This window comes from Salvelinus alpinus, chromosome 23 (assembly GCF_045679555.1).
Source record: "Salvelinus alpinus chromosome 23, SLU_Salpinus.1, whole genome shotgun sequence".
Taxonomy (NCBI): Eukaryota; Metazoa; Chordata; class Actinopteri; order Salmoniformes; family Salmonidae; genus Salvelinus; species Salvelinus alpinus.
Window position 1 is genome coordinate 5,299,603 of NC_092108.1, and position 12,500 is coordinate 5,312,102.

General features: G+C 47.0%; 1 protein-coding gene across 1 annotated transcript in view; it reads right to left on the reverse strand.

The window, feature by feature from the left end:
- LOC139551373 (receptor-type tyrosine-protein phosphatase mu-like) overlaps window positions 1–12,500 on the reverse strand; it is a 565,336-nt gene that overhangs the window by 180,217 nt on the left and 372,619 nt on the right. The window contains exon 14 of the mRNA XM_071362858.1: window positions 8,629–8,764. Within this exon, the coding sequence (XP_071218959.1) occupies window positions 8,629–8,764 (136 nt within the window). The remainder of the gene's footprint in view (window positions 1–8,628; window positions 8,765–12,500) is intronic.

Below are 12,500 nucleotides of genomic sequence, written 5' to 3' on the forward strand. Positions count from 1 at the left end.
AGCATCTACCACTCCCACCTCCACCTCCATTACCAAGGAACTAGTATCTACCACACCCACCTCCATTACCAAGGAACTAGTATCTACCACTCCCACCTCCATTACCAAGGAACTAGCATCTACCACTCCCACCTCCATTACCAAGGAACTAGCATCTACCACTCCCACCTCTGTTACCAAGGAACTAGTATCTACCACTCCCACCTCCATTACCAAGGAACTAGTATCTACCACACCCACCTCCATTACCAAGGAACTAGTATCTACCACTCCCACCTCCATTACCAAGGAACTAGCATCTACCACTCCCACCTCCATTACCAAGGAACTAGCATCTACCACTCCCACCTCCACCTCCAATACCAAGGAACTAGCATCTACCACTCCCACCTCTGTTACCAAGGAACTGGTATCTACCACTCCCACCTCCATTACCAAGGAACTGGTATCTACCACTCCCACCTCCATTACCAAGGAACTGGTATCTACCACTCCCACCTCCATTACCAAGGAACTAGTATCTACCACTCCCACCTCCATTACCAAGGAACTAGCATCTACCACCTCCACCTCCATTACCAAGGAACTAGAATCTACCACTCCCACCTCCATTACCAAGGAACTAGCATCTACCACTCCCACCTCCACCTCCATTACCAAGGAACTAGCATCTACCACTCCCATCTCTGTTACCAAGGAACTGGTATCTACCAATCCCACCTCCATTACCAAGGAACTGGTATCTACCACTCCCACCTCCATTACCAAGGAACTGGTATCTACCACTCCCACCTCCATTACCAAGGAACTAGTATCTACCACTCCCACCTCCATTACCAAGGAAATAGCATCTACCACCTCCACCTCCATTACCAAGGAACTAGCATCTACAACTCCCACCTAAATTACCAAGGAACTAGTATCTAACACTCCCAACTCCACCTCCATTACCAAGGAACTAGCATCTACCACTCCCACCTCCATTACCAAGGAACTAGTATCTACCACTCCCACCTCCATTACCAAGGAACTAGCGTCTACCACTCCCACCTCCGTTACCAAGGAACTAGTATCTACCACTCCCACCTAAATTACCAAGGAACTAGTATCTACCACTCCCACCTCCATTACCAAGGAACTGGTATCTACCACTCCCACCTCCATTACCAAGGAACTAGTATCTACCACTCCCACCTCCATTACCAAGGAACTAGCATCTACCACTCCCACCTCTGTTACCAAGGAACTATCATCTATCACTCCCACCTCCATTACCAAGGAACTGGTATCTACCACTCCCACCTCCATTACCAAGGAACTAGCATCTGCCACTCCCACCTCCTGTTACAAAGGAACTAGTATCTACCACTCCCAACGCTATTACCAAGGAACTAGTATCTAACACTCCCACCTCCATTACCAAGGAACTGGTATCTACCACTCCCACTCCCACCTCCATTACCAAGGAACTAGTATCTACCACTCCCAACGCCATTACCAAGGAACTAGTATCTAACACTCCCACCTCAATTACCAAGGAACTGGTATCTACCACTCCCACCTCCATTACCAAGGGACTAGTATCTACCACTCCCACCTCCATTACCAAGGAACTAGTATCTACCACTCCCACCTCCATTACCAAGGAACTGGTATCTACCACTCCCACCTCCATTACCAAGGAACTGGTATCTACCACTCCCACCTCCATTACCAAGGAACTAGTATCTACCACTCCCACCTCCACCTCCATTACCAAGGAACTGGTATCTACCTCTCCCACCTCCATTACCAAGGAACTAGTATCTACCACTCCCACCTCCATTACCAAGGAACTAGCATCTACCACTCCCACCTCCATTACCAAGGAACTAGCATCTACCACTCCCACCTCCATTACCAAGGAACTAGTATCTACCACTCCCACCTCCATTACCAAGGAACTAGCATCTACCACTCCCACCTCCACCTCCATTACCAAGGAACTAGTATCTACCACACCCACCTCCATTACCAAGGAACTAGTATCTACCACTCCCACCTCCATTACCAAGGAACTAGCATCTACCACTCCCACCTCCATTACCAAGGAACTAGCATCTACCACTCCCACCTCTGTTACCAAGGAACTAGTATCTACCACTCCCACCTCCATTACCAAGGAACTAGCATCTACCACTCCCACCTCCATTACCAAGGAACTAGTATCTACCACCTCCACCTCCATTACCAAGGAACTAGCATCAACCACTCCCACCTCCGTTACCAAGGAACTAGTATCTACCACTCCCACCTCCATTACCAAGGAACTAGCATCTACCTCTCCCTCCTCCATTACCAAGGAACTAGCATCTACCACTCCCACCTCCATTACCAAGGAACTAGCATCTACCACTCCCACCTCCATTACCAAGGAACTAGCATCTACCACTCCCACCTACATTACCAAGGAACTAGTATCTACCACTCCCACCTCCATTACCAAGGAACTAGTATCTACCACTCCCACCTCCATTACCAAGGAACTAGCATCTACCACTCCCACCTCCGTTACCAAGGAACTGGTATTGACCACTCCCACCTCCATTACCAAGGAACTAGCATCAACCCCTCCCACCTCCATTACCAAGGAACTGGTATCGACCACTCCCACCTCCATTACCAAGGAACTAGCATCTACCGCTCCCACCTCCGTTACCAAGGAACTAGTATCTACCACACCCACCTCCATTACCAAGGAACTAGTATCTACCACTCCCACCTCCATTACCAAGGAACTAGCATCTACCACTCCCACCTCCATTACCAAGGAACTAGCATCTACCACTCCCACCTCCACCTCCAATACCAAGGAACTAGCATCTACCACTCCCACCTCTGTTACCAAGGAACTGGTATCTACCACTCCCACCTCCATTACCAAGGAACTGGTATCTACCACTCCCACCTCCATTACCAAGGAACTGGTATCTACCACTCCCACCTCCATTACCAAGGAACTAGTATCTACCACTCCCACCTCCATTACCAAGGAACTAGCATCTACCACCTCCACCTCCATTACCAAGGAACTAGAATCTACCACTCCCACCTCCATTACCAAGGAACTAGCATCTACCACTCCCACCTCCACCTCCATTACCAAGGAACTAGCATCTACCACTCCCATCTCTGTTACCAAGGAACTGGTATCTACCACTCCCACCTCCATTACCAAGGAACTGGTATCTACCACTCCCACCTCCATTACCAAGGAACTAGTATCTACCACTCCCACCTCCATTACCAAGGAAATAGCATCTACCACCTCCACCTCCATTACCAAGGAACTAGCATCTACAACTCCCACCTAAATTACCAAGGAACTAGTATCTAACACTCCCACCTCCACCTCCATTACCAAGGAACTAGCATCTACCACTCCCACCTCCATTACCAAGGAAATAGTATCTACCACTCCCACCTCCATTACCAAGGAACTAGCGTCTACCACTCCCACCTCCGTTACCAAGGAACTAGTATCTACCACTCCCACCTAAATTACCAAGGAACTAGTATCTACCACTCCCACCTCCATTACCAAGGAACTGGTATCTACCACTCCCACCTCCATTACCAAGGAACTAGTATCTACCACTCCCACCTCCATTACCAAGGAACTAGCATCTACCACTCCCACCTCTGTTACCAAGGAACTAGCATCTACCACTCCCACCTCCATTACCAAGGAACTGGTATCTACCACTCCCACCTCCATTACCAAGGAACTAGCATCTACCTCTCCCTCCTCCATTACCAAGGAACTAGCATCTACCACTCCCACCTCCATTACCAAGGAACTAGCATCTACCACTCCCACCTCCATTACCAAGGAACTAGCATCTACCACTCCCACCTACATTACCAAGGAACTAGTATCTACCACTCCCACCTCCATTACCAAGGAACTAGTATCTACCACTCCCACCTCCATTACCAAGGAACTAGCATCTACCACTCCCACCTCCGTTACCAAGGAACTGGTATTGACCACTCCCACCTCCATTACCAAGGAACTAGCATCAACCCCTCCCACCTCCATTACCAAGGAACTGGTATCGACCACTCCCACCTCCATTACCAAGGAACTAGCATCTACCGCTCCCACCTCCGTTACCAAGGAACTAGTATCTACCACACCCACCTCCATTACCAAGGAACTAGTATCTACCACTCCCACCTCCATTACCAAGGAACTAGCATCTACCACTCCCACCCCCATTACCAAGGAACTAGCATCTACCACTCCCACCTCCACCTCCAATACCAAGGAACTAGCATCTACCACTCCCACCTCTGTTACCAAGGAACTGGTATCTACCACTCCCACCTCCATTACCAAGGAACTGGTATCTACCACTCCCACCTCCATTACCAAGGAACTGGTATCTACCACTCCCACCTCCATTACCAAGGAACTAGTATCTACCACTCCCACCTCCATTACCAAGGAACTAGCATCTACCACCTCCACCTCCATTACCAAGGAACTAGAATCTACCACTCCCACCTCCATTACCAAGGAACTAGCATCTACCACTCCCACCTCCACCTCCATTACCAAGGAACTAGCATCTACCACTCCCATCTCTGTTACCAAGGAACTGGTATCTACCACTCCCACCTCCATTACCAAGGAACTGGTATCTACCACTCCCACCTCCATTACCAAGGAACTAGTATCTACCACTCCCACCTCCATTACCAAGGAAATAGCATCTACCACCTCCACCTCCATTACCAAGGAACTAGCATCTACAACTCCCACCTAAATTACCAAGGAACTAGTATCTAACACTCCCACCTCCACCTCCATTACCAAGGAACTAGCATCTACCACTCCCACCTCCATTACCAAGGAACTAGTATCTACCACTCCCACCTCCATTACCAAGGAACTAGCGTCTACCACTCCCACCTCCGTTACCAAGGAACTAGTATCTACCACTCCCACCTAAATTACCAAGGAACTAGTATCTACCACTCCCACCTCCATTACCAAGGAACTGGTATCTACCACTCCCACCTCCATTACCAAGGAACTAGTATCTACCACTCCCACCTCCATTACCAAGGAACTAGCATCTACCACTCCCACCTCTGTTACCAAGGAACTAGCATCTAACACTCCCACCTCCATTACCAAGGAACTGGTATCTACCACTCCCACCTCCATTACCAAGGAACTAGCATCTGCCACTCCCACCTCCTGTTACAAAGGAACTAGTATCTACCACTCCCAACGCTATTACCAAGGAGCTAGTATCTAACACTCCCACCTCCATTACCAAGGAACTGGTATCTACCACTCCCCCTCCCACCTCCATTACCAAGGAACTAGTATCTACCACTCCCAACGCCATTACCAAGGAACTAGTATCTAACACTCCCACCTCAATTACCAAGGAACTGGTATCTACCACTCCCACCTCCATTACCAAGGAACTAGTATCTACCACTCCCACCTCCATTACCAAGGAACTAGTATCTACCACTCCCACCTCCATTACCAAGGAACTGGTATCTACCACTCCCACCTCCATTACCAAGGAACTGGTATCTACCACTCCCACCTCCATTACCAAGGAACTAGTATCTACCACTCCCACCTCCACCTCCATTACCAAGGAACTGGTATATACCTCTCCCACCTCCATTACCAAGGAACTAGTATCTACCACTCCCACCTCCATTACCAAGGAACTAGCATCTACCACTCCCACCTCCATTACCAAGGAACTAGCATCTACCACTCCCACCTCCATTACCAAGGAACTAGTATCTACCACTCCCACCTCCATTACCAAGGAACTAGCATCTACCACTCCCACCTCCACCTCCATTACCAAGGAACTAGTATCTACCACACCCACCTCCATTACCAAGGAACTAGTATCTACCACACCCACCTCCATTACCAAAGAACTAGTATCTACCACTCCCACCTCCATTACCAAGGAACTAGCATCTACCACTCCCACCTCCACCTCCATTACCAAGGAACTAGTATCTACCACTCCCACCTCCATTACCAAGGAACTAGCATCTACCACTCCCACCTCCACCTCCATTACCAAGGAACTAGCATCAACCACTCCCACCTCCGTTACCAAGGAACTAGTATCTACCACTCCCACCTCCATTACCAAGGAACTAGTATCTACCACTCCCACCTCCATTACCAAGGAACTAGCATCTACCACTCCCACCTCCATTACCAAGGAACTAGTATCTACCACTCCCACCTCCGTTACCAAGGAACTAGTATCTACCACTCCCACCTCCATTACCAAGGAACTAGCATCTACCTCTCCCTCCTCCATTACCAAGGAACTAGCATCTACCACTCCCACCTCCATTACCAAGGAACTAGCAGCTACCACTCCCACCTCCATTACCAAGGAACTAGCATCTACCACTCCCACCTCCATTACCAAGGAACTAGTATCTACCACTCCCACCTCCATTACCAAGGAACTAGTATCTACCACTCCCACCTCCATTACCAAGGAACTAGCATCTACCACTCCCATCTCCGTTACCAAGGAACTGGTATTGACCACTCCCACCTCCATTACCAAGGAACTAGCATCAACCCCTCCCACCTCCATTACCAAGGAACTGGTATCGACCACTCCCACCTCCATTACCAAGGAACTAGCATCTACCACTCCCACCTCCGTTACCAAGGAACTAGTATCTACCACTCCCACCTCCATTACCAAGGAACTAGCATCTACCACTCCCACCTCCACCTCCATTACCAAGGAACTAGTATCTACCACCTCCACCTCCATTACCAAGGAACTAGTATCTACCACTCCCACCTCCGTTACCAAGGAACTGGTATCGACCACTCCCACCTCCATTACCAAGGAACTAGCATCTACCACTCCCACCTCCGTTACCAAGGAACTAGTATCTACCACTCCCACCTCCATTACCAAGGAACTAGCATCTACCACTCCCACCTCCACCTCCATTACCAAGGAACTAGCATCTACCACCTCCACCTCCATTACCAAGGAACTAGTATCTACCACTCCCACCTCCGTTACCAAGGAACTAGTATCTACCACTCCCACCTCCACCTCCATTACCAAGGAACTAGCATCTACCACTCCCACCTCCGTTACCAAGGAACTAGTATCTACCACTCCCACCTCCGTTACCAAGGAACTAGTATCTACCACTCCCACTCCCACCTCCATTACCAAGGAACTAGTATCTACCACTCCCACCTCCATTACCAAGGAACTAGTATCTACCACTCCCACCTCCATTACCAAGGAACTGGTATCTACCACTCCCACTCCCACCTCCATTACCAAGGAACTAGCATCTACCACTCCCACCTCCATTACCAAGGAACTAGTATCTACCACTCCCACCTCCGTTACCAAGGAACTAGTATCTACCACTCCCACCTCCATTACCAAGGAACTAGTATCTACCACTCCCACCTCCATTACCAAGGAACTAGCGTCTACCACTCCCACCTCCGTTACCAAGGAACTAGCGTCTACCACTCCCACCTCCATTACCAAGGAACTAGTATCTACCACTACCACCTCCATTACCTTAACTAACTCCTCAAACTTAAAGTTACAGCGGGAAAATAGGCCCGTATCTCACCCCTCCCCCCCCTGTATCCCCCCTCCCCCCCTGTATCCCCCCTCCTTGGAGAACAGGGGCTGGGGCTAATGTAAACTCAGCCTGAAGCTACAATACATGGTTATAGGAAGGCTCTCTATTTACTCTCTTTCTCCTCTCTGTTCTCTCTCACTTTCTCTTCTACCCCCCTCTCTCTCTCCTCTCTCTCTCTTTCTCCTCTACCCCCCTCTCTATTCACTCTCTCTCTCTCCTCTCTCTCTCTTTCTCTTCTACCCCCCTCTCTCTCTCCTCCCTCTCTCTTTCTCTTCTACCCCCTCTCTATTCCCTCTCTCTCTCCTCTCTCTCTCTTTCTCTTCTACCCCCCTCTCTATTCCCTCTCTCTCTCCTCCCTCTCTTCCTTCCCCTTCTCTCTTTCAGCCTGTCATCATTATTTCCTTCTTATCTCCTATTCTCTAATCTTCCCTTCTATAGTCCTCCAAAATATTTTCCCTTTTCCTCCCGTCTCCAACCCAGTGTCATTGAACGGGGTGGTGCGTCTTGTATGATTGGGCCGTGGAGACATTCATCTTTCACAGCAAACTGTTTCTCACAGCTGTAAACAGACGTAATGTAGCGTATCAACATCATCAAATTCATTATTTACGTTTTGCGCTGACAACCCTGCTGTGCTTTAGAGAAAACAGGGGAAACGAGTGGAAGAGACTCGTAAAAATAAATAAAAAATATAAAAAATAACTTCTTCCAGATTACAATTGTAAACGACCAAGCTGTCCAAATGTACCCCATGTTGTAAATGTGTGTCTTCTACGGCTTGTCTCACTGTGTAACAGTGTTTGTAGACGTGACATAACATCAACATAGAGTGGCAATATATTAAATATATAGGACACATAACATAGAGAAACACATAGCAACACATCTTTACACAAAATATATAACTTCTACAAAATGTCTGACTTCTACTAAATGTCTGACCTTTTCTTCAGGAGGAGGATGACTCCGAGGAAGATGATGACGAAGAGGAGGATGCCAGCGATGACGCCGGTTATCTTCACTGTGTTGTCTGTCTGTTTCTCCGGCTCCACTGCGTCAGGCTTATGGGTGGCCTCTCCTATACACCAACAACAAGACAACGTTAACAACTACACAAACAGGCTTACGTGTGACCTCTCCTATACAACAACAGGCTTACGGGTGACCTCTCCTATACAACAACATGCTTATGGGTGACCTCTCCTATACAACAACAGGCTCATGGGTGACCTCTCCTATACAACAACATGCTTACGGGTGACCTATCCTATACAACAACAGGCTTATGGGTGACCTCTCCTATACAACAACAGGCTTACGGGTGATCTCTCCTATACAACAACATGCTTACGGGTGACCTCTCCTATACAACAACAGGCTTACGGGTGACCTCTCCTATACAACAACGGGCTTACGGGTGACCTCTCCTATACAGCAACATGCTTACGGGTGACCTCTCCTATACAACAACAGGCTTACGGGTGTCCTCTCCTATACAACAACAGGCTTACGGGTGACCTCTCCTATACAACAACAACAATACAACATTAACAACTACACAAACAGGCTTATGGGTGACCTCTCCTATACAACAACATGCTTATGGGTGACCTCTCCCATACAACAACAGGCTTATGGGTGACCTCTCCTATACAGCAACATGCTTATGGGTGAACTCTCCTATACAACAACAGGCTTATGGGTGACTTCTCCTATACAACAACGGGCTTATGGGTGACCTCTCCTATACAACAACATGCTTACGGGTGACCTATCCTATACAACAACAGGCTTATGGGTGACCTCTCCTATACAACAACAGGCTTACGGGTGATCTCTCCTATACAACAACATGCTTATGGGTGACCTCCTCTATACAACAACAACAAGACAACATTAACAACTACACAAACAGGCTTACGGGTGCCCTCTCCTATAGAACAACAGGCTTATGGGTGACCTCTCCTATACAACAACAGGCTTACGGGTGATCTCTCCTATACAACAACATGCTTATGGGTGACCTCCTCTATACAACAACAACAAGACAACATTAACAACTACACAAACAGGCTTACGGGTGCCCTCTCCTATACAACAACAGGCTTATGGGTGAACTCTTCTATACAACAACAACAAGACAACATTAACAACTACACAAACAGGCTTATGGGTGACCTCTCCTATACAACAACAGGGTTATGGGTGATCTCTCCTATACAACAACAGGCCTATGGGTGACCTCTCCTATACAACAACAGGCTTACGGGTGAACTCTCCTATACAACAACAGGCTTACGGGTGACCTCTCCTATACAACAACATGCTTACGGGTGACCTCTCCTATACAACACCAGGCTTATGGGTGACCTCTCCTATACAACAACAGGTTTATGGGTGACCTCTCCTATACAACAACATACGGAGACATTAGTAGACATCTCCTACTGTTACTTATTACTAATATGCCTAGCTATATTCCTAAACTAGGTGAAATCCCAAGTGGTCCTAAGTGGCGATGGTGTAATAGTGGATTGACTAGTAGATCCATCTACATCGATCGGGTCTAATAGGGCTTGTCCATGTTCTGTTTAACTGGCCGTACTGCGTTTCAGGAAGACATATCCCTAACATTTTTAATAACCTTTTAATAACCTTTTAATAACCTTTTAATAGTGTATATACAGTGGCTTTCGGGAATGTATTCAGACCCCCTTTGACATTTTCCACATTTTGTTACGTTACAGCCTTAATCTAAAATGGATTAAAATGAATAAATCCTCATTAATCTACACACAATACCCCATAATGACAAAAGCGAAAACATTTAGCGTTTTCAGACATTTATTCTAATTTATAAAAAAAAATACAAAACAGAAATACTTTATTTACATAAGTATTCAGACCCTTTGCTATGAGACTTAAAATTGAGCTCAGGTGCATTGTCACGATCGTCAATGGGAGAGAGAGAGAACCAAGGCGCAGCGTGTGGAAAATACATCTTCTTTTTATTAGAAGAAGGACAACGAAACAAAACAACAAACAGACGAACGTGAAGCTATCAAAGACTAAGTGCAAACATGCAACATAGACACAGACAATTACCCACAAAACCCCAATGCCTATGACTGCCTTAAATATGGCTCTCAATCAGAGACAATGAACCACAGCTGCCTCTAATTGAGAACCAATCTAGGCAGCCATAGACATAACTAGACAACTACACTAGACACTACAAAAACACATACATTCCCCATGTCACACCCTGACCTAACTAAAAAACATAAAGAAAACAAAGAATACTAAGGCCAGGGCGTGACATGCATCATGTTTCCATTGGTCATCCTTGAGATGTTTCTACAACTTGATTGGAGTCCACCTGTGGTAAATTCAATAGATTGGATATGATTTGAAAAGACACACCGGTCTATATAAGGTTGCACAGTTGACAGTGCATGTCAGAACAAAAACCAAGCTATGAAGTCGAAGGAATTGTCCGTAGAGCTCCGATACAGGATTGTGTCGAGGCACAGATTTGGGGAAGGGTACCAACAACTTTCTGCAGCATTGAAGGTCCCCAAGAACACAGTAGCCTCCATCATTCTTAAATTGAAGAAGTTTGGAATCATCAAGACTCTTCCTAGAGCTGGCTGCCCGACCGAACTGAGCAATCGGGGGAGAAGGGCCTTGGTCAGGGAGGCGACCAAGAACCTGATGGTCACTCTGACAGAGCTCTGGAGTTCCTCTGTGGAGATGGGAGAAACTTCCAGAAGGACAACCATCTCTGCAGCACTTCACCAATGAGGCCTTTATTTTAGAGTGGCCAGACGGAAGCCACTTCTCAGGAAAAGGCTCATGACAGCCCACTTGGAGTTTGCCAAAAGGCACCTAATGAAACTGATCTGATGAAAAACCAAGAGTAAACTCTTTGGACTGAATGCCAAGCGTCACGTCTGTTGGTAACCTTGCACCATCCCTACGGTGAAGCATGGTGGTGTCAGCGTCAGGGACTGCGAGACTAGTAAGGATCAAGGCAAAGATGAACAGAGCAAAGTACAGAGAGATCCTTGATGCAAACCTGCTCCAGAGCGCTCAGGAACTCAGACTGGGGCAAAGGTTCACCTTCCAACAGGACAACGACCCTAAGCACACAGCCAAGACAACACAGGAGTGGCTTCAGGACAAGTCTCTGAATGTCCTTGAGTGGCCCAGCCAAAGTCCGGACTTGAACCCAATCGAACATCTCTGGAGAAACCTGAAAATAGCTGTGCAGCAACGCTCCCCATCCAACTTGATTGAGCTTGAGAGGATCTGCAGAGAAGAATGGGAGAAACTCCCCAAATACACGTGTGCCAAGCTTGTAGCGTCATACCCCAGAAGACTCGAGGCTGTAATCGCTGCCAAAGGTGCTTTAACAAAGTACTGACTGAGTAAAGGGTCTGAATACTTATGTTAATGTGATATTTCCCCTTATTATATTTTATAAATTAGCAAAAATGTATAAAAAAATAACTGTTTTTGCTTTGTTATTTTGGAGTATTGGCTGTAGATTGACGAGGGGGAAAAAAACTATTTAATCAATTTTAGAGTACAGCTGTAACGTAATGTGGGAAAAGTCAAAGGATCTGAATACTTTCAGAGAATAAGGTAGTTCACAACTAAATCCCTGTCTCTAAGCCCCACGGTTCACTGCTGAAAACATCCTGTTTCATTCCATCCATAGCGGTTGAATTTGGTTTCAAGGTCTCTCAAATAGGCCTGTAAACTAATAGTAAACCTTCTATCTCAAATAGGCCTGTAAACTAACAGTAAAC